The sequence below is a fragment of the Lutjanus erythropterus genome, chromosome 17, assembly GCF_056507025.1.
Source record: "Lutjanus erythropterus isolate fLutEry1 chromosome 17, fLutEry1.hap2, whole genome shotgun sequence".
Classification (NCBI taxonomy): Eukaryota; Metazoa; Chordata; class Actinopteri; order Lutjaniformes; family Lutjanidae; genus Lutjanus; species Lutjanus erythropterus.
This window is the reverse complement of record NC_139333.1, coordinates 13836570-13860439: the sequence shown is the minus strand read 5'-3', so window position 1 is coordinate 13860439 and position 23870 is coordinate 13836570. Positions and strand designations below refer to the sequence as shown.

The window sequence follows — 23870 nt, the reverse complement described above, 5'->3', positions numbered from 1 at the left end:
CGAGTAAAGTACAAGTATCTTGAAATTGTTACTAAGAACATTCACTGTGTAAATGAACTCATTAACATTCCACCACTGGAAACTAGTGTGATTAACAGAAACAAAAACTTTTTCCCGTTGTTCAGGCTGGGGTGTAGTGACGTCTGTCAGCGTAAGTCTAGCTGACTGTCCTGTCCTCATCAAATGAACCTGGTGCTGCTGTCTCTGATTCTATCACTGGACGTGTGCCAGTATGCACGCTAGACCACGATCAGCCAAGTTGGTGCTGAGCTAAGAAAACCTGCTGCATCTCCCAGACTACACAGAACTGGCAGGCAAAGAGGGCCTTAATTTGAGGATAGTAAGCATGTAGCTAGATATCTACATGGTACAGACAACCTACTGATCTCTGAAAATGTTGTGACAAGGAACTATAGAGCTGGATTTCATAGTGCCACACTTATTAAACCCAAAACAAAAGCTTCCCAGAACAGCCTGGTACGTGCAACACTGTCACACAGGCAGTGAAAACCTGTCACTGCAGGCAGTCACAACTCACAATCCAACATGCAAACTAAAACCCCACACAAAATCCCAAGTGTGGCAAAAAGCCAAGCAACAAGTAGCATAAAGAGCGTTGTAAAGACAGAAAATAAAAACAAATCAAAGTCAATCCGTTGCCATGTGGCATCTTTTTGTTGCTCCCCCAGAGGGTGACATGGAGAGGGAACAGAGGAACCAGTTCCAGCCATGCTGGGTTTTACAGTTCACAAGCGGTGCTGATGGCTGTTAGTAGCATTTACTCGTTGGCACAGTGAGTAAGCGGACACGCTCTGGGGCACTGCCATCAAGCACACATACACACACACCTCTCGCTCTCCAAACCAATCAAGGAGAGTAGAAAAGCAAGAGGGCAAGAGAAACAAAACTCCACTCAGGTGAGGAGAGAAGAAATTTTTTCCCACCAGCTTAGGACAAACTCTCCAGTAACTTAAAGTAAATGCCATCAGCAGCACTATCTGCTCTAGAGTTGTCACCATACCAGAATTTTAAACTTAAATACAATACTAGCAAAACAAAGAATATTCAATACATCTTTTTTCAGAGAAAAAATACAAGGCCTACAAAAGAGGATAATTTTTATGCCTCCGCACTTCCAACAGCTGTGGCCAGAGCTATTATGTTTTCAGGTTATCAATCACTCCATCAGTCCATCCGATTCTTGTGAATGTGATATCATTAGAGTGACTAGACTGAATTTCTTCAAACCTGGTAAAGATGTCCACTTGAATTCAAGGATGAATTAATTCGATTTTGGTCGTCAAAACTCAGGTCATTGTGACCTGAGGTTAAATTGTATCCTTGTGAACGTGATATCTCCAGACTGCCTTGACAGAATTTCTTGAAATTTGGTATAAAAGTCCACTTGGACTTAAGGATGAAGTGATTAGATTTTGGTACTCAAAGGCCTAAGTTCAAGGTCACTGTGAACTCATGTCCATCCAATTCTCATGAACGCAATGTCTCAGGAATGCCTAAAGGGAATATAACTACATCTGGAACAAACATCCACTTCGACTCAAGGATTAAGTGATTCGATTTTGGGGGTTAAAAGGTCACTGTGACTTCACAAAACACATTTTTGGACAAAGCTCAAGGTTTCACACGCTGATTATGACAAAATTCACACAAACATCTAACAGGATAAAATGATGAAGTGATAACATTTTATATACAAAAGGTCAAAGGTCAACTTCACTGTAACACCAGAAAAAAAAAAAAATTAACGCATTTAATTGCAGTTTGCACTCCAGACAACACGGAACGTTAGTCAGTGCACGAGTTCCTGGTCCACCGATCACACTGACCCCTAATTTACACCAGGCGTGGCTGTGCCGCGGCACTCAGGGTGTTACGCTGCCAATTTTGGTCAGTGCTGTAATTTATACCAGCAGCAGCAGCATCCCAGAAGCGGCTTGGTGCTCCGCTCCGCAGAGAATACGCAGCAAGTCTATTTTTGATGGATGGCATGTCAATTGCCACAGAGCAGGTCGAACGGGTAGGAAGTCAGGCACGGAAAACAGGGGAGAATCCGGTTGATTTTCAAAATAAAAGACCCTGTGCGGACTCACGATCATAAAGACAGACAGAAAATAAACAATTTAACTACGCAGCCTGCTTATCCATGGTAGAAGCACAAAGAGCAAGGAAAGAGGACTTAATCAACAAAATCAGAGCAAGTAAACATAATCAGATGGGCAAAATGCTGCGCTTTGAATAATTAAAATTAAATAAAAAAGTGCTATGAAAGCTTGAATATAGCCACCATTATGATTTATAGTGCCATTGTCAGACTGATGCAAAATAAACAATATTTTGTTGTTTAAATGTTTGCATGTGTCTATCATTTGATTCATATACCAAAATCCATTTAAATTGAAAAATGTTGCTTCTTGTGGCAAATATTGTTATGCCATTAAAATGTGATTGAGATTAATTAATCACAAAGCCTCTAATTAATTAGATTAATTTTTTTTAATCGAGTCCCACCCCTAATAATAACACATACATGCAATACCTTTCATTAAATTCCTACAGTCTTAAGTCTTCACAACATATATTATACAGACATGGTTATAAACTGGAACTTGTCAGGTTGATGGAGGCATACAACCATGAGGCAGTAATTCTAGTACTCTTTTACTGAAATCAGCAACCTGCACACAGTGCTGGTACAGAAAACTGGACACGGTCTGGTTTTGTTGCAAGCCAAATTTCAGGCGGAACAATGAAGACCGAGCGAAACAAAGGTCTTCAATGAGCACTAAGATGACTTTTTTTTTTGTTACAGCTTTTGTACTTTCGATACTATAATGGATATTACATCATTTTATACACATGATATCAAACATTTATCAATATTTCTGACAAGCTTACAGTATATTTCATCAGCAACAACATCTGCTGTCATCCAACAAGTCTAGAAAGACAATCTGAGCCAAACAAATGAAAACATGCAGTCTGAAACTTTCACTGTATTTATGTGATCAAACAGCACAAATACACACTTTGTCACAGGGTAAACAAAAAGCTTTTATCATTATTAAATTTTCACAACTGGTGTTTTGGTGCTTGCCAAGTGTTAATGCCTTGACAGAGATGGATTAGAAACACCAGTACCTCTTGCTTATGATTCTCCCCCACTTCATCTCTCTGACCCCTAAAACTGAGCTGCAGTGGTTGATGCTGTTAGTGATTACATTCACTATAGGGAAGCAGATCATTTCTGCTCCTCTTCTCTCTGGCTCTGCTACTAAAAATAGGCTAGCCCTGTGTTCACCTTAGCACGTAGACACGCACACACACACACACACACACACACACACATTGACTGCTACACTGGAGAATTGAGTGCAGTCGTGTGGAGAGGGTGGGATCGGGGTGGAGAGGGGGTGTGTTGGGTGGCAAGGGGAAAGAATATTTTGTGATATTAGCAGAGAGGAGGGGAAAAAAACCCAGGATGAGCATGTGGGGATAGATGTGATGGAGGGAGACGGAATAAAAAAAGGAGATGAGGAGGGGGAAGTACTTTGAAGAGCGCACAGGGGCAGAGCTGGAGAGAGGGAGGCCTAAAATATTTGCAGGAGAAAAACGGATGACGGATGATAAAGGAAAGGCTAGTCTGAATGTCTGTCTTAAATTGTGAAAAGAGGAAGTGAAAGTGGGTATGAGGGATCTCTGATATGATACCTTCCTACTGTGCTAACTTGCCGCCCACGCTCTCAGCAGTGAGCTCTGTGACTTTCAAAGAAGCCATTAATAATGCATCTGAAAGCTCACTTCATGCTACTGTAAACATGGCATGATAGGTGCAACGCTGGTGTATTAAGTGGACATGCATCAGAGGATGTAAACCTGCCCCCAAAAATGACTCAAATCTGATCAATTCTGGATTCTGCAATGCATTTATCTAAGGTTTAATTAGTCCAATCAGGTATGTCTCATTAGCATAGGTGCTCGCTATTTTAAACAGTCTCAAACGAACCCTTCTGACAGCCCTGAGAAGCATATCCATGACAACTTGATACAGGGTTATCAAAGGATCAGCATTGCAGTGAACATGAAGTGGTGTGTGATACAAAAAAGCAACATAAAGGTTGTCACACACCTTCTCTATAGTTGCTAGGGAAAACGTCTCTGGGTCTCCAAAGAGCTGTGACATTGTGAATCAGACCAATCAGGGCTCATGAATGACACAGTTGATCTCCAAGTCTTCTTGATCATTGAACATTAGATGCAGAGGCACTGGGAGCAGCTAACAGGCATCATTATTTTAGGTTGTTATGAAAACAGACAAACCCATAATTACAACACTGTAATTTAGTTTTTATCCCTTCAGAAAAAAACACTTAATGATTTTTTGCAATTTATGCAGCTTAAAGGATAAATCTATAATATACTTAATGTAATAAATCATAAAAGGACCATGATATGTCATTAGAGGTTGAGGAAACATGCTAAGTCGTAATACTGGCTTCTCTAACAACAACTCTGCAGCCATGGTGTCCTCTTCTGAATTTTTATTAGCCCATAACTTGTGTTACTGTGTGCCCATTTCACATTTATTAGAGTTCAAATTAATGCTTAATGTTTTCTGAATGAATAAGTGTCTGTTTATGAGTCATAAGCAATCATTAATAATATTTTAGAAGGAGGAGATGTTTATAACAGTTAAATTGAGCAATTTGTTAATGGAGTTTGACAGGCAGTGAAGCAGGAAACCATTGACCTTAAACTCCAAAATGAGCTTTTGTTTTCAGGACAACAGGCTTATCTCTATACTGACAGACAAATGACAGTGATAAACAGCTGATCAACTTGCAGTGGAGAACTCATCACTGCTTGTTATTGTCAAGTTGCAATGATGCGCATGTCTTGTGCTCCTGCAGTCATCCTGCAGCCTGCCTGAGCTTCGGGGAGGAGGGAGAGGAGGGGGCAGGGGGAAACAACTCACTTCATACATATTGTTCCTTTAATGAAAATGTTCTGTTTCACAGTGTGTATTGATATAAAAAGGAGCGTTCATCTGTTTAACAAGAAAAACAGTTCTGATACTTTAATAACTTTGAATAAAATTCAATAAACTCTTGCAGGGAAGTTCACTTTAAAGAGAAATTACATTCAGAATGATAGAAATTATTTTTATCTTCCACAGATAGGTCTGCACATGTATTTTATTAAGTAGTTTAATATCTTTTTAAATAAGAACTCCATTTCCTGTCCTTAGTCGACACCAAACACAGCTTAGTGAGTGTGACTCAAACAAAGCTGTCTGCATGAAAAAAACAACATCCAACAACCCAGCAGTCTTATCAGAACAAACAATAAAACTGGACTCATTAGAGCCTCCCAAGAGTTACAGTCCTGACACAGTGGGTTTTGAAATTCTGAACCAGAATTTTATTAAGTGACATCTCTGTGACTGAGGGCAGGTTGTAGTCTGGGTATAAAAAATGAGACACTATCTGCAGCTCATTTAGGTGGCCAACACTCACCCGCCGGTCGTTTAAAACTCTGCTAACGAAGCAAGTGCAAACAGAGGCAATGACAAAGCCTATTAGCATTTCTCTGAAATTAGAGAGATTGAGGGAGTGGGAACAATGCCAGAAAGCCATAACAAAAAAAGGAATTACAATGAGGGAACTGTGCACTGAAAGGCAATGTGCACCCTGTGACGCATTACACACTGAAATTAGTAGATTTTGACTCATCAGAGAAGCCAAAGAAAATTCAATAAAATGTAAAAAGGTAAAAAGAAAAAAATGTCCACACATGATTAACTTATTGATGCTTGACAACAAACAACCAGTGTCAGGTATTTGTGGAAGAAAATGTGCCACTTTAAAGTTGATGCAAAGTCAATACAATAAAAAAAATAACTTATGAAGTGAGAAAAATCTAAGAAACATAGATATAGCATAGACAGCCCCAAGCCTTTATAATTAACTAATGACACACAAAGTGTCATATTTAGAATATTTTTACTGCTTTACTTTTCTGTCTGACAGTGTTTTTTTTGACAGGAAACTGCTGTTATATAAGCCAAATACGGCTCTCTCCAAACCAACCAAACTCTATATGTGAAATCAGTTATTTAACCTGCAGAACATAGGACTTGCTTATCTGCTGCTGCCTCGATGTTAGTTTTGCAGTTTTAGATTTGCACTATTGTAACTACCCTTTTAAAACACCAAAGTTACACAAAAATGCAAGCAAAGTAAGACTGAGGCAGTGGTTAACCAGCCCCTCCTGTGTTCTGTGAAGTAAAATTGCTGATTTTGTCTATGGAGTTTGGTTGGTTTGCAGAAAGCAATATTTTTCTTATGTAACAGTGTTTTCCTATCAAAAAAGGCTGCCAGTAAATTGGTGAAAATGTTCTAAATAAGCATACACTTAATTTTTCTAGGCAGACATTTTTTAAGCAGCTAAAATGCTTTTTTTGCTGACCCTGTCTACAGCAGTAAAGTATATTGTTTAGCTTTTGTGCTGGTACTCCTCTGTGCTTCTACAAACTGGGGGCGTGCTGAGTGCCATCTACTGTTGATAATACACAGACTGTGAAAGAGTAGAATAGTCAAATAATCTACTATTACTAAACTATTACTTTAAAAGTGTTTTCTTGGGTTTGCCTTACCTCTCTGCAGAAGCTGACTATGTTCTCCCAAAGCTCCTTGGCCTCGCCCTCATCATTTCGTCGACGGGCCTCTACATGCATGCTCTCCCTCCTCTTCAGAGGCTTAACCACCTTGCGAAGAGTGAGGTACTGCTGGGGTGTGTGGCATGCAGCACAGTTCTTGGCCTTGGTGTCATTGAGCAGTGTACATGCTGGGCAGCTCCACTGTCCTACCTTCTCCTGAAGGCTAGATGAGGTGGAGGAGGAAGAGGAACTAGAAGCTATAGCAGAGGATGAAGAAGGGTAGCCCCGGGCCTGTTTCCGTGTTTTATGGCCCGAGGAGGATGAGGAAGGCGTACAGGAGCATGATGCCGTGCCAGGACCCAGCGGGAGACCACAGTGTGTACAGCAGCGGGGCAGCGGCTGCTCCTGAAAGCCATGCAGCTTGGAAGAACCACAGGCTGAGCACTTGGGTGCACCTGTAGGATTGCGCAGCGTACACTTAGAGCAGGCCCAGGTACTAAAGTCCGGGCTGGAGGGGCTGGCTGGAGTAAATCGTACCGTCTCACAGCCTACCAGGTCAATGAGGTCAGCACCAGCCCGTGACGATCGACAGGCTTCACACTTAGACGAGCCACCGGGGTTGGGCAACGAGCAGCTAGGGCACTTCCAGGTGGAGGTGGCTGAGGAAGCGACAGGGAGGTGGGGGGTCAGTGGATGGTGCTGAGAGTCTTCTTCCTCCAAAATACTGAGGCGCTTGCTGGGGTAGGAAGGTTCCTGGGGTTGGGCGTGTTTGGGCTTGGCTGGCCGCTGTGGGCCTGGCTGGGGTGGCACACTGTTCGCTGAAGGGGATGTGGGGCTGGGAGTGTTGGTGCCTGGGTTGGGTGGGCGCCCAGGAGGGGGCACCTCTCTCCTGCTGCGGGGCACGGGGTTGTTCTGAAGAGAGGAGGAGAAGGAAGTAAAAGGGGAGGAAAGGGACTGTGAGGAGACATGGGGAGGTTCTTGGGGATCGCAGGGAGGGGCTGGGGGAGAGTCATCTGTTAGGTCTATGAGCAGTGGGGCAGCCCCTGCTGTGTGAACAGGAAACCCCAGCACAGGTGTGCGCACCTCAGGCACTACCAGCGCCTCAGGGGGAATTTTAGGCAAAGACAGTTTCCTGGGCCCGCCACAGGCAGAACATGACAACGCCACAGGTGTGTTGTGAAGTGTGCAGCGAGGGCACGCCCAGCCCGAGTGCTGCCCCTCCAGGCCCACCACCTCCCCATTGCTCTCAGACCTTCGCAACACTTCCTCCTTAGCTGGATGCTGTCCATGGGGCTCAAGTAGAACAGTGGGGGTGACAGTAGGTGTCGGGGGTTCAGCCGGAGCAGGCGGGAGGCCATTGGCAGTGGCGGCTATGGTGGTTGTAGGGGGAGTGTGAGTGGCGGGGGATGGTCCGAAGCCGCAGACAGAGCAGGCTCCAGATCCCTGCGGGTTGTTGAGTGTACAGCGAGGGCAGGCCCAGCGGTGCTCCTCAGTGCTGCTCAGCCGCAGGATCTGGTTAAGGTCAGGTTTCTGGCGTGGTGCCTCACAGATGGAGCAGCGAGGTGCTGCGCCGGCATTTAAGAAGGTGCAGCGTCCACATGACCACTCACTGCCTCGCACTGCTGCTGCCATGGAGCCAGGAGAGTGAGAGTGGCTGGAAAACAGTAAACAATGAGTCACAACAAATTCAACAAATAAGTGAGTCAGTTACACACATTACTGTGACTGCTTAGCAGTAATACATGCATATTAAGTATGCTGCTGTTCAGTCATTTGAGCTATTTCAGACACTAATATTCTGAGCAATGATCTCCGTGGAGCAAAGAAGGAGGAAAGGAAAAGACAGAAGCCAGACGGGGTCAGAAAGAGCGAGAAATTAGAAATTGTGAACAAGCCAGAAAATTAATATATACTTCCAGTCAACTATGGGTGATTATCTAAAAGGAGGAGAGGACAGCGAAAATATCTGAGACTGCAAGAGGAGGACAGGACAGGCAGACAGAATTAGAAAAGAAAAATAGAGAGTGAGAGGGAAAGATTAGCCGGTGCAGGGGAAAAATCAAATCTCCCTCTTGGGGGCTCCGAGGGCAGTAAATCCATACACAATGGCCACATGATTAGAGCCAGGAAGACAGCACATAGAGAGGAGGAGCCAGAGGAGAGGAGAGCAGAGGAAGATGAGAAGAGGAGCAGAATACTAAGGAAGGCGTTCCTTGAATCTTCCTGACTGACACTTATTAGAATGGAAAAAACACATGGGAATGGGATCTCTTCCACTTCATATTAGCACTTCTCTCCTCTTTTCCACGGTGAGTGCTAATGCAGGGCAGACAGGGGCAACTTAAGGTCATGTCAACTCCATCCTCAAATGAATTTCCAAATGGATTTTGAATGCATGAGTCTATTCACTCTAGCAGCACTAAAATTTTGGCATATTTTAGAGACAAATGATTCATACTCTTAGATTTAAAGCAACAACTACTATCAACATCATTAATAGGACATGAACAGTGTAAACACTGCACAGGGAAATGTGAGGAGAGCAAAATCAATTTTAGAGACTTTTGATTCTGAAGCAAAGGGAGCAATTTATCTATCTAGTCAGGCTAGTCAGTTGATTTCCACCTCCTACACATAATACCCTAAAGCAGTCTGTTGTTGTGGATTGACTTGTATGTACAATTCAATTTGTGTGCCTGCAGTTCAGTCAATCTGACTTATCGATAGTGAGTGGGTATATTAGGGCCTTGGGGAAGGGGCAGCACAGTAGGATACCTCCAGAGAGCACGGAGGGTTTGGAGAGGGATGGCCCAGAGGGACAGACGTGGTTGCTGTCTGGACAAGCCCATAAATGTCACTGTCACTCAAGCTGCTCATGTGTGAACACCAACACAGAGGATGTAGAGTGGGAATAGCAGGATAGTGGAAGCGAAAGTGCTAAGAGCTAGAATACCGTGACCCTCTACACATATTGATCCCAGTGGCAAAGATGTTGCCCGTAAAATGACTGCAGAGCTGGTGGATCTGTTCACATTTATCCCTTTTTATTATATTTTGGCTGGTGGGCTGGAATTTTATACCAAAATTAGTGCATGCATGCAGGTTTTTAAAATAAGGGTAAACCTGCTAAAAATAGGAGATTGACCCTTTTCCCATTACCAATACACCTATTTCGTTTGTTTTTTTCCTGATGTGCGCTGGAAAGCCATGACACAGCTCATGTCTGTGCAGGAGAGCAAAGAGAAAGAGATTTTTTAAACAGTCTGTGTGTTCAGCTCTCAGAAGGTTTGCAGCGTCACACTGAATCCGTGTTCTGTTCTTTTCTGTCCTCTCCTGTGTTGCTGTTTGTACTTTCAGGTATCTACTTAATTTTACCATTTCATGTCTGCTTTCAGCTGATAGAAGTTGTGTTATGTTCCAGCTGATGAAATCTCCACATTTCCTGAATTAGCTGCTTCATACTAAAAGCTTTGAGACAACAAAATAACAGGGGAGTTTTATTGTGAACAACTCATAGGATGTTTAACCACTGGTTTACACACACTTGACTAAAGCGGAGAGCTTCATCAGTACTTACACACATTCAAGTGGCTGTAAACTCTGCTGTGCTGGGCTAAAGCACTGAGACAAACTGTTGTTGAGCCAAGCAGCACATGTGTATGGAAAAGGAGTGAAAGAGTTGCATCTATAGAGGCGACAAGCCCTCATTGCCTCTGTCGAAAAGGGGAGAAAATAAGCGTCATCACCCTGGTGTTGTGTTTCCATCACTGCTGATCAGAGCTGGAGCCAATAAATACTCATGACTACTGCAGAGTAATATGAGCCGGGACTGAATGCCGATTGTACCCTTTCCCACTACAAGCAAAAGGCAGATGGTTATGTAGTGGGAAAATTATATGCTGAACTGGTCACTATTGTTCCTCTTAGTCACTTCTCATGTTCTGTCAGGCACTAACTGGTTACTCGTCCTTGAACACAGCTGTTCTCCCTTCGGAACAACAACTTCTGATGACACAATCACATCCTGACTCTCCCAATGAGCACTTCAGGTCCATCCTGACCCAACCCCCTCCTCCTAACCCTAACAGATTTACATTCTTGACTCATTATCAGTTCCTTTTACTTTCTGTGTGACTGTGTACTGATCCTTTGCAAAGCTCTATTAAAACACCACAAATACAATCTTGGTCTTCGTGCCTGTTTTCATTTTCAGATTTTCCACCACAGTTAGTAGGTGTTGGTGGGGTTTTTGTGCAATGTAAAGGGGGCTTATATGCTTTTATGGGGAAGCATTGGTTTGTGGTTGTTTGTAAAATGTTCTATACTCCCTGTGAAAATAGCCTATTTTTCTATGAAAAACATATTCTGATAATCCTTTGTTGTTTTCACAGTAGCAGATGGAAAAACAAAACAAAAACCTTACAGTCCTTATGACATTTTTATGCCACTGACTGAAGTATATAAGAGCCTTGTAAGGGTGACTGCTAGTTGGCTGGACCTAGGTCCTGCTCTTCATCACCGCAGCACCATGTGTCCTGGCCAGCTAATTGCCCTTAGTTCAACTCCATTAAACCCTTTCAAACCAGGCGAATCCTCAGAACCCAGGGGAAGCTCTTTACAGACAACCTCTTGCTCCCAGCATACTGTCCTCTCCTCTCGTCAACTCTCCTCCCCAAGGTAAGGAGGAGAATGACAGCAGGGAGGGATACTAATGTGTCTCTTTGGGTGTCTTTGTGTGTGGGTCCTTGCCGCTGGGTGTGTGCACTTCTGTGTATGCAGGCATGTTGCTATATTTATCTGTACACATAGAATAGTTGCTTGTTTTATTGTCCGACTACATTTGTGCCTTGGTTTGTGCGCATCTTTAAGCCCCAGGGCAGCAAAAGTATGGACATAGAAGTCCCAGTTCTTTATGTCAGGAGCCATTAGCACTGTATTCATTCTCCTGGGCTGCAGTCAGCACTCCAGGGCCCAGTGTGTGAGGAGGAAACTCTAGTCTTCCAATAATAACAATAAGCCAAACTAAAAAAAACACACTCTTTGTAAAGACAAACAAACACTGGGAAATCAACTTAGCTTTTTTTTTTAGTCTGTCATTGCAAGCATCACAACAAAACAACAAAGACAGACAGCAACGTCAGCTCTGGCATACTATCAAAAATGCTTCAGTTTAATAAATGAAAGGTTTCACTTTGCTAGACGTGATTTATTTATTTATTTTAATTAATTAATTGTTGGGATTTGTTGCCAAAGTTACATGTCTCCACTGGGCAAAGAAGTTCTCAGGAAGTGTCATGATACATGTTGATCAGAGCATCTGAAAATTATCTATTTATTTATGCAAAAGTATTGTTGAACCCTTAGATTGTTTAGAAATGTGAAAAAAAAAGTTAAACCTGTTAAGTCTATGGACATTTACATTGTTTATTAGAATATTCTCATTTATAAGACACTCGTTAATTTCCTTTAGTTTTATCTCAGCAGAGGGACTTTAGGTGAAACCAACTGACTGAAAAAAATATAAGTAGTTATGAAGTTAAATGCAACATTAAAACAAGTCAGTTCTAATCTAAAATTACAAAGGTGCAAGGCTTTTCCTGTACTTTATTGCACAATGTTTCTTTTTTGAGAACACTAAAAAAGTGGAGAAAAATGAAAAGGTGCATTGTGTCACAATTCATAGGTAAACGTAAATCCCTTTGTCACTTCTGGCCGTTGTAAAAAAGTAATTGACTAGGCCTTGTGTATGATTTGTGATGCAGCAATCGAGTACAAATTTAAAAAAGCATCAAAATTGTTTGCCTAAAATGAATTTTTAGCATTTCATCTATCCCCAAACAACCTGCACTGTGTCCTCAGACTACAACACATCCCCCACCCACATCTGCAGTTAAAATTAAGTGGCAGCCCCTTGCTAACATGGATGGCACATGTTCACACCATGCTTAGCTCTCTCAAGTCCTGCCTATCTGAGGGCCGCAAACAGCAATGATGACAACGACAACAACAACAAGTGTCAACACCTCATGTTTGATGACAGGTTCTTCCCTGTGGCCATTTTCATAACTGTCAGCTCTCTTTCATCTCCAGCAAGAGAGCAAAGTCATGGTGTCAGCCATATGGAGACGCTGTCAAAGCAATTGATTTGGTTCTCGACTGAACATGGAGATTGAAAATTCATTATGTTTCTGCCTGCAAATGACGTAGGAGATTTTTATCAAAGTGATTAGGCCCTCAAAGAATTTTTAATATCTAGCTTAATTATCTCATTAATTTCTGTTGTAAGCATCATACCTATCAAATCTAAGTAGCACATGATGAACAAGTACAACCACATTTCTGGCCAACAATTACAACCCTAATTCCAAAAAAGTTGTGACACAGTGCAAAACTTAAATGAAAACAGAATGCAATGATCTGAAATCTTTTTCAAGCTATTGAACTGGAGATAGTATTAAGACGATATTTGATGTACAAACTGCTTAACTTTTCTTTTGTGGAAATGTCCACTGATTCTGAAATTGATGCCTACAACACTTTTCAAAAAAAGTTGGGACAGCATAATAATAATTTCCAAAAAGAATCTGAAATGAAAACTCATTAGACCACAGCACACTTTTCCGCTCTCTGTCCGTCCATCTTAGTTGAGCTCAGGCTGTGAGAAGTCAGCAGCGTTTCTACATGCTGTTTGCTTTTGTTTTGCAAAGTCTTAACTTACTTTTGTAAAAGCATTGACAAATGTTGTGCTTATCATCAACACTTTTCCAAAGTCTCCCTGAACCCACGTTGTATCCTTTATACCATTATATAGGTTTTTAATGCAGTGTTGCCTGAGGGGTCAAAGGTGACAGGCATTCAATGTTGGTTTTCAGTCTTCCCTCTAACAAGCAGAGATTTATCAGGATTCTCTACATCTTTTAGTAATATTGTAGATGGTGAAATCCCTAAATTACTGCAGTTTTGTGTTGAGAAATGTTCTTAAACTATTGAACTATTTGCAGACACGCACTTTTTTACAAAGTGGTGACCCTCGCCCCATCCTTGCTTGTGAATTACTGAGGTTTTTGAGGATGCCCCTTTAATACCCAATCATGATGCTTTCACTTGTTACCAATTCACCTGTGAAATGTAACAAACAGAGATTTTTGAGCATTTTAAAACGTTTTGCTGCCAATATCTCAGGTTCTTTAAAACGTGCTGCAGGCATCAAATTCAGAATGAGTGTCTATTTTCAAAAAACAACAAATGTAATCAGATTGAATATTTAATATCTTGTCTTTGTACCATTCTCAATTGAATATATATTGACGAGTATTTGCAAATTTCTGTTTTCATTTATGTTTTACACAGCCCACTGTTTTTTTTACACAGCCACACTCTGCATACTGTGTGCACAGACATCTTTGTATGTATAGTACATGAACCATTATAGTCTGTCATCCTTAGACTCTTCCTAAAGGGATGCTTTCTGTGTACATGCTCTACTCACTCACCAGAGTGTGTACAAACACACAGTATAAACATGAAGACATGCACACACCTTTTGTCCTTGGCCCCCTGTGTTCAGTGGCGCTGCTCTAAAAGTGCCCACTTCAGCTCCTCAGTTCCTCAGTGTCGCAGACCTGGGCTGCTCGCCAATAGCTTACAGTGGAGAGAGAGAGAGAAGCTCACCTCTAGAAAGCCCATCTTTTTGCAATGAGGTCCTCAATGCAGTCTGCTGCCCATAAAGTACCTGCTCTGAGTCTAAATTCACTCAAGTAAGAGCATCAATGACCCCTGGACAATTTTTCAATGCTTCACTGAGTGTAAAACAATCATGGGGCACTTCAGCTGACTATTCCAAAGGGTGAGAGCTTGATAACTCAGAGTGAAAATGAGCAAACCGGTATCATGGGGCGTCAGCAAGAGAAGTCCTCAGGCCTGTGAGGTTTAAAGAAATGCTAAGGCTAAGAGTTAGTCTACAAAAGCACTGCTGATCATGTGCAGGATGCCTATGGCTGGCTACTTGGATTCATTCCGCATACTGAACTCTGTTGCGAGATCAAGTGAGCCGAGTCTCGCCAGCTTCTCCCTGCCTCACTGTGAGACATTTGGCCTTTGTGCGACAGTCATTAGCACTGCCTTTCCAAGGTTGGCCTTGAGCCCAGGGCCTGAAGGGAAAGTGTGGTACTCTGTCTGGCCATTGGAGGCAGTGTATCTGCTTTACACGCAATACAAAAACAAGCATCACCACGAAACAGACTGTTAAAGTAGCCATGGCTCTTAATGTTGACAGTCCTTTTCCTTGATGATTAAACATGACAGTAAGTCTAAACTACTTTAACATTCACATTCAACTACTTTTGTTATATTATTTGTTATTTTTGTTATTTTATCTTCAGATGATACTGTATCTCTGATACAGACATGTCTTTGGTTCCTTTCAAATCTAAAAGCAAAAAACGTGATTAATAAAGAAAGAAAACCAAAGTACTGAGGACAAACATGTCTGTGAATACTATTAATTCTTCATCGCCACTTCAAACACTTATCTGGCAGTCTAATGAATTAATCCTGACATCAGACTAAGCTAAAAACACAAAAGGGGTCAGCCAGCACTTCACAGATATTATAAAACACATGGCCTGTCATTCACGTGTACAGTGACTGTCACAAAGGATTTCCATGACAGTTCATCTTGTGACTCACTGTGCTTTAAAGCATTTGCAAAACACAGGGTTTCTCAAAGCCTTGACTATGACTACTAATAACCACACAGAATGTCTTTATCCCAATATATTGTTCACTATATGCCACTGTTACCCATTCAACTGATAAGTAATGATCACACTTCTTATCTTGTGCTTGTAAATGAGATGTGTATCTGACAGCAAAATACCAAATGAACTTCCTGGTATGACAGCGTACTTGGCAGACAAAAAAAAACAGGCTCCCAACTATAATGAGTACCTTGCGCACAGTAAAGTGCAGTGATGGCTGCATGCAACACATACCAAGTTTCATTAGGTGTAAGCTAAAACACAAGCTAAAAGGTGTGTATTGGCACAATTTAAAGTATTTTCATAGTAAACTGAACTTATCTAATAAGCTCATCAGTGGGTGGATGTGGTTGCCTCTATGTGGGGTGCCCCTACGTATTAATTCAGCCAATCCAGACAATACTGGGTTAAGCTGGACAGTAGTTTTAGATGATTAGCAAACAAATTTTAAGTTAAACCAATTTTAAGACTCTCAAATGGGGTCAATTAAGCCTAATAAATACTGCAAATAATCAGATACTATCTTACCTTCATGCTAAAGCTGCAAGTTATTTTCATCCAGTAATCCCTGATAGCCTTGGTGTTACCATTACGATGTTTTGTAATGGAACTAAAATTAGCAGATTGGTGTTTACATAAGGAATTAAGGCCTATTCTCTCCTACTTCTATCGCTTCCTCTTAAGATTTCAGTCTGGTGTTATATTGTATGTCTTAGTTATTACTACTATTACTTTTTACGAATGTAGAGGTAATTTCCACAAAGGAATGAATAATTTCACCTCGTCTCATGCTACCCTTGATCTGTTGATCTTAATGCATTTAATTTGATTTGTTGAAACCCTCACCTATTTTGATGTGAACATCCTCTTGGGTTATTTGAACTTCTTGATAGCCAGCTTTGCAACAGAAGTTATTAGTAATAAGCTGCATGAGGCTGGATAACTCCAGATTGCTCTAGGACTGTGTGGAACTCCCCTTTGTAAAACAGACTCCAGATGTAGCCCCCACACAAACACACTCAAATGAAGTGAGTCACTCCTGTGATAAATATTTACAGGCACAGTTGTGTGTGAACGCAGGGAGAGAACTGGAGATGTAGATACTGCAGCTTATAAAATGTTTATATTAGAAAAAGGTTTTGGTTATAGCGCACTTGATGACGAACCTGTTTAATAGCTGCAACTGAAGAAATGACAGGGAGTGATTTTTTATCCTACCAGTTGCAAAGGCATTATCCAGGGTTTTCAGAGCAGTGGAATTACTCAGTACTTTTAAGATATGGACCATGGTTGGGACAGTTTCCTGTTCTTCATTGTTTGATTTGTTGCACAAGTTTTAACTGGTTTAATTTTACAATGGCTGACTGCACCAACTTTTCTTGCCAATTATTTACGGATGAAAAGTAACACAGCAACCTGATATGCTGATAAAGGTACTGCTTTATGCTGTTAAGACAGACCCAACGCTTCCTGTATCTTTCAAATTAAAAGCCTTCTAGTGTTTCAGTTGACAGAACTCTGTGATTTCTTAACTAATCTTTTATTGTGAAATGTTTTAGCAATGTGTTGTGGTAACTTGGTTTTATTGGTTCGGTCCAGTATTAAGATCAAATTAGTTTGAAAAGCCAGTCAAAAGATACCAACATTTGATCATTTTTGTACCCAGATGAAGAAAGAAATTACAAATTGTACAGTTTTACTAGCAGCCAGTCACCTCAAACGTTCCTCTATTTAATGTAACATATTATTGGCAGTTACAACCGATACAAGTCTGTAGTGTGGTTTACGTAGTGTGGTATATTTGATGCCAGTTCAGCTTGCCGAAATGCCACCAAAACTTTTGAAAATGTGGTGTATGGTAAAAATAAATGTATAAAATGCAGAATGAATATTTTAGGAATGCTTCAATTCATGTGGTGGGTATCTAAAGAAGTAGAAAAGAAGAGGTATCAAATGACGGACACTATTATTATCACTTTAGGGTACTGATACTGGTATTGTGATTTTTTTCAATGACAGCCAGCCCTACCACTTGCACTTTTTCTATGTTTTGAACTGCACCCACACAAACATCGCTGGCTGACAAGACGATGATGGCAGCTGAGTGGTGGTCTTGTTTACCAGAGCGGAGCTTGTTATAAAGAAATAAGACTTATCAGAGCCCAATATGCCCTTGGATCAGACAAGCTGTAAAAACGGATAATGAATGTTGAAACATTCTGCTGCATCTGAACACACCCTGAAAACTTCAGTGACAGGGATTAGATCATCACTTTCACACAATCTTTACCACACTTGAGAACCCCAACTGAGATTTTATTTTACCCCTTTAGTCATGAATGCGGCCTGTCTGACGCAATTTTACTAGCAAAAAAGGTTTGTTTATCACTTCATTGTGGGATTTTTCTTGCTTGGGAGCTCACAGCAACCCTTTTCACTTAAAAGTAATTTTCCCCTAGCAAGCATTCCTCCGTCTTTCAGAGGAGCTGATGAGTCAGGGTCAAAGACTTCAGGATTAAGTGTAAGAGCCGGCTTTTCTACCTGCCAGGTAATATGTTGTGGCAGGAATATGACTCATTACTCAACCCTGACAGGTCTCCAGAATTCATTCGTTTTGACAAACATTATGGTGCTGAACTGCTGACTGATACTTATCAGAGGCGAGTATCTAGAGCTCAGACTTTAGCTGCAGATAAAGAGTTTCTACTGTGACATGCTGAGACTTGGTGACGTGATCCATGGGATTGGTGACAGTCAAGCCTTAGTCACAGGGGACAACACAACAAGATAATTGGGGAAGTCTTGATGAAGTCACATTGAGCAAGAGAAGAGAATGAGAAGAGGGACTTTTTGAGACTGAACATGAGAGAAGATTAGGTCCATAAAATGTTACGGTGTTAGGCTGTTGTACAAAGACTCCTTACAAAGCAAATTAGACAAAAGGTCATTTGAAAAAGTGCCCTTAGGCGAGAACATTCCTCCGATAAGCATCGCCAAAGCTATACACCAAGAGCAATTTTAAAAACTGAATAAGTATTCCCCTCTTATGAAAATGGAACATTACAAGAAGGGCGTGATGCTGGAGAAACAAGGGTGACGCTGTGTAAATGTTATGTGTCAGGGTAATGCCACGCTTGAGAATATCTGAGTCTGGTTATGTTTTTTATGACATTAAGTTCAAGGCAGTTCATCGCTGCTGTCGTTTTTATGTAAGCCTGACCCAGCTGATCATACAACTTATGATCAAGGCCTCATAACCTAAAACGATTATCAAAGTGAGATGTGTACTAACAATCATTCGTCCTGACTAGAGATACTAAGATGCAAATATTGGTCAGGACAAGGGAAAACAAAAGGAGAAAGAATAACAGTAGCTTCTGACCTCTAGCTGCGCCCTCAGTAAATATTTCACGACCAGTGCTCATTTTTGACGAGTGAATCTGTCAATGGTGGAGACAGCTTTAGACATTTGAATCTTTAAACAGAGGAAACTGTCTGACTGGGTTTCAGCAGACATCAGTAGTGCAGAGCAAAATGAGAGCAAGCAGGAAGCCGGCAGGAAGCTCCAGAATTGTGGGAGAAAGAAGAGGAAGACATGGCAGGGGCACAGTGCTGCTGCCACTGTGCTTAACTGGAGTTCCTCCGGGCACCAAAGCCTGGAGGGCAGCAGCACTGCTGACACAGCGCTGCCTTCAGCCAGAGGGGAACTTCTCAGACAGGCAGCAGAAAGTAGAGTTTTACTTCCCCTTACCAAGACAGACCAGTAAAAAACAATTTGCCATGAGGCTTCTCTAGTTCACTGGCTTCTATCTGACATCACTAATCATCAACATGAATAATCAGCAGGTTATATGGTATTCTTCCAGAGGTGCAATTTGCCAGCACAGGTTTCTTTCTGTGCGAGGGACTGCCAGGTTACCATGTGTGGTCTTATCTAGGGCCCGATGAATTAGGTTACTGAACATATGCTACAGATTTCCATGGCAACAAGAGTGGGGGAATCTGGAATCATGTCAGTCGCAGTGCCAAAAGGCTAGGTTTTTTCCTTTTTTTTGCTGCATCAATGCTCTGTTTTCCAAAGAAAGCCACACTGTGAGACAAAGCTCTTGTGCCAAATCTATTCTGGTGGCTCAGGGACTGTCCTGACGTGGCCCTGACTTCATCAGACGGGCAATAGCAAGGGGAGGATGCGCTGAAATAATTCAGACATAAACACGGGCAGTGACCATGCTGGTCGAATCCAAGTGGACCAGTTTTAATCCAATTAAAGGGAGGAGAGCCAGTGGAATGGAGCTGCGATAAACACCATCATCCATCATGCTGGGGCAGTAGAGACACTGGGATCGACTCTAGAGAGAGCAGACACTCACTTTAAGGGCCCAGGACTCCAAAGGCCATGTGCAACGCAACACACTAGCACTACAGGGCTGAAATAAAATGAAGCACAGTCATATTGTTTACTTAAACAATAATAGCATTGGGATTAGGGAAGCACAATATTGGATTTTTGCCCTTATATGATATGATGGTATTTTCCACCTCATTTTGGCCAACTATCAATGCAGAAAAATGCACATGTATGTTTTTCCATTTAATTGCAGAGAACATCAAGTCTCCCCTTAAGGGGCATTAACATATTATTATGCTTAGTGCCTACTCTTATCATGACAGCCCACTGGCAGATGCAGACATGAAATATAATGCTTTTCAAAATATTCACATTCTCTGGGAAAAATAAGAAAATTATTGCTGACAGGATTTTTCGCTGGACCTGTTGTTCTTCACAAATTCATTGTAATGATCAGGATGATGGCTCTAGGATGGGCAATAGTGTTAGTATATAGGGATGCCATCATCCATCGCCAATGGCTGATAGTGATCAACCACAGAGCCTTCTACCATTGCATCATCGAGATTTAAAAGCCTTCTATATTTGAGGTAGTGCGCCCCCTCAGAGCTGCATAAGGCATGAATTGTTAGCCAAGTTCTGTTTTTGACATGTGTGAGAGAAAAATAAGTCAAAGTCATTGCTAATGTTACCTCAAATGTCTAATTTATTATTTTCTTCTTAAACCTGCACAGTTATTCTTTTCTGCAGGCCTCTGTTAGTGCATTTCTTTCAGACATACAATTATTATTTGTGCTCCTGTCTTCTTAGCTTAGCTTCCTCAGTATAGCTAGTCCATACAAAGTTATTGACATGTGGTGCATTTTAACAGGCATATATGTCAGATACCTACCCCGCAATAACAATATGACCTTCCCCTGTGATGTTTTACTGTGGACGGCATGATATCAGCTCAGTAGACATCACCCATGGGCAATTAAATTTGTAGTAATAAAGAAATGCAATTTGGCTCCTTCTTGCATGGCCGATGCTGAGCAATCAAATAGCAGGTTTGCTATCTGTTTCAGACACTTCAAAACAATCATCATCTTACTGGCCTGTCATATTGGCAGAAATGTTTATTTCGTGCCAATACTGATGACCCTAATTGGGATAAATCTGCATTGTGCTGCTATTAAAATGGAGGAACGATTGAGATTCCAATGAAACACTGCAGCTCACACAACAACACCTCTGCTGCACATCTTTGAGTGGATTGTTGTCATGAGTGAGCCTTCACAGTTCAGGTACTGATTCAGTGCACACAAACACTTCCCAAAGTCAATGGGACGCTGCTGGATGAAAACAAATTGAAATTACCCAAGGACAAGACTGTTCATGCAGTCTCCAGGCTAAGAAAAACAAGCAAACGTTTTATAGGACAATATATTAGAGAATAAACTGTATGAGAATGGCTGAAGTTAAGCTGGGCTCATAGTGTTCTGTTGTTTCTGTATTTCATGCTCTGTCACAGCTCAGCAAAGCTTGCCTAACATTGTTAGGCTCACACAGCAGTGTGTATATGTGCATAAGACTGCGAGGGAGTGTGCGTGAGAGAGGGAGTGGGGGTAGATAAGAGGGCATGTTCCGAGTGCTACTGCACAGTGTTTCTAAAACATCTATTGTCAGGGTGTGTGTGTGTGTGTGTTCCTCTCTGCCTCTCAGCAGTACACTGAAATGGTGTGTGTGTGTACTGTATATCTGTGCATGTCTGAATGTGTTTATGTGCCGACTGAGGGTGTAGTCTGATTGGTGATGGAGGGAGAGGCTTGTTTCTACTGAGATGCACGAAAGCAATGGAGGAGTCTGTTGAATAAAAAACAAGTTGACTGTATGATGCAAAACTACACTGACAGTATGACCTATACTGGAGCTCCATTCATGCATGGAGCTATGGCTGATAGAACCGTGTTCAAGCGTGGGCTAAAGCCAGCTCTGTCTATATTTTAAAACTCATAGAAGAGTAAGCAATGGAAGCCATGACAGCCTTAACTGTTAAATGTAGAGCAACTGCAAGGAAAGCATTGACAGCGGCGTGCAGGAATCAAGAAAGATGAAAGCCCAACTGGAGACCGATGCTGAATAAATAATGACATCCATTGTGGGGAAATGTGATCGGGCTCTCTGAAAATCAATAACTAACAACCGGACCATGATGCCCTGAGTGACTCAGCAACAACTTCAATACACTACAGGCGGTCGATATCAACTGCCTGTTCTCATTCTGGGAGACATGACCCAAAAAAAGCTGAAGGAAAACTGGAAGCACTTCTAAACAAGTTTCTGTGAGGGTGGTTGAGGAGATCATCTTTTGGAGGAAAGTCAGTCAGAACTGTTGTTGAGCTGCACATTCAAACTGAGCATCTTACACGCTGCTGGTAGGCCTTTCAGTGTGTTGACAGAAGGCAATGACTGGAACAATAGATTACCACAGCAGTCTTTCTTGCAGAAAGACAGTAACTGAATATATATTTTTCTTCCAGTCAATAACAACAAATCGGTCTATATGAATAGAATGTCTCTTCTGCAAATGGTTTGCTCTGCTAACCTCGCTCAATTACACAGCTGCTGCTGCCTCAATAAGTTTGTTCTTAGAGAAACTCTTAATAGGTGTTCCAACAATTTCAGACAATCAAACTCGGAAGAGCCTATTCACAGGAAAGTTTTTCTGTGGGTGGATAAATACCACAGTGTAGCCACATTTACTTAAATGCACTCCACACACACTCTATATCCACTACAGGTGTCAGAAAATAAATTATCTCAAGAGTATCTCTGTAATATGTTTTGTGATAGTAAAATTCTCTCAAAAACATGTAATATTATGATTAGGACTGCCCCCAATTATCGGTTAAACCATTGGTGAGAAGTTAGGTAGGGAGCTGCGCCAAAAGACATGGACTTTTTCTCTTATAACACTGTAGTCACTAATACATTGCTGATAACTGTGCTGTAGCTGCCACTAGCTAGTTAGCGTTCCTATTAGACGGGAACACAGCCTGAAAGATCGACAGAGGCCAGTTTGACAAGCGGGCATGCAGTATCACTACTGAGGTGATGAACAGCGACTGTCATTCCAATGATAACGAAGACACGGCAGGTTCAGACAAGGACAGGAGGCATGATGCAGTTGAGGAGTGAGTTTGTAGCATGTTAATTTGTAAGTATACATAATCCATTCTGTTGATAAGTCTGCAAGTATTTGTTTTTGTGAAGTTGGAAGTAATTTATTCCCGTCTTTTGAATTACAAGGTTATATGTGTTGAACTAAATTAACAAAACATTCATTCTCTTTGCTGGTTGTTCCAACACATTCAGAACCATTAGTACTTTTGCCGTTAACATTTAATAGGTGGCTTGCTTTGTGCCAAAAAATATGTTTAAATGATTAAAGTAATATCACAAAAATTTACTGACTAGTCAGCTATTGTCTTTAATGAACGGCTAATAGACAACTAAGAAAATCTTAAGTTCGTGACAGCCCTAATCAAGACTCATGCAAAGATCTGTGGCAGTGGTTCATTTAGTCTACTTTGTAATCCACCGATAGCTAGATAGCAGTGATGTTATTCATCTTCATAGTTTGTGCATTAAGTAAACCTTTTAAAATTGGACTGTATGCATATCTTTGGGGTTCTTTATACTTAGACAGTTTTCCTAAAATTAAATTAAAAAAAAAGCAATATATCATCTTGCTTTCAGTATCACAAAATTTTGCAATATATTAAATCATAAACCCTATCATATCACCAGATTCTTGCCAAGGCACAGCCCTAATATCAACTCCGTTTTCAATAATTTCCTAAATTAACAAAGCTAAATCTAGTTTTAAAGGTGGGGTGCACTATTTTAATCCAATACATTTTTTTAATCAAATTCAGGGAATATCTCCTCATGGTCCTCTAGCTCCATGTTCTGTGTGTGTGCTGGAAAAAAAACAGATGTTTCTATACAACCCTTGCTCTGTCAATGGTGACCAAAAAGTGCATCACACCGAGACACACAACAGTTTTCCAGCTGACCGACAGGTCATGTTTGTGCCTGCGCA

The 23870-nt window shown here is 41.4% G+C and overlaps 1 protein-coding gene across 2 annotated transcripts in view; it reads right to left on the bottom strand.

The window, feature by feature from the left end:
* The window catches only part of capn15 (calpain 15), a 55049-nt gene that overhangs the window by 23364 nt on the left and 7815 nt on the right, over positions 1 to 23870 (bottom strand). For both annotated transcript variants that reach the window (XM_084741074.1, XM_084741073.1), the window contains exon 2: positions 6674 to 8330. In XM_084741074.1, coding sequence (XP_084597200.1) covers positions 6674 to 8308 — 1635 coding nt within the window. In that variant the 5' untranslated portion in view covers positions 8309 to 8330. The remainder of the gene's footprint in view (positions 1 to 6673; positions 8331 to 23870) is intronic.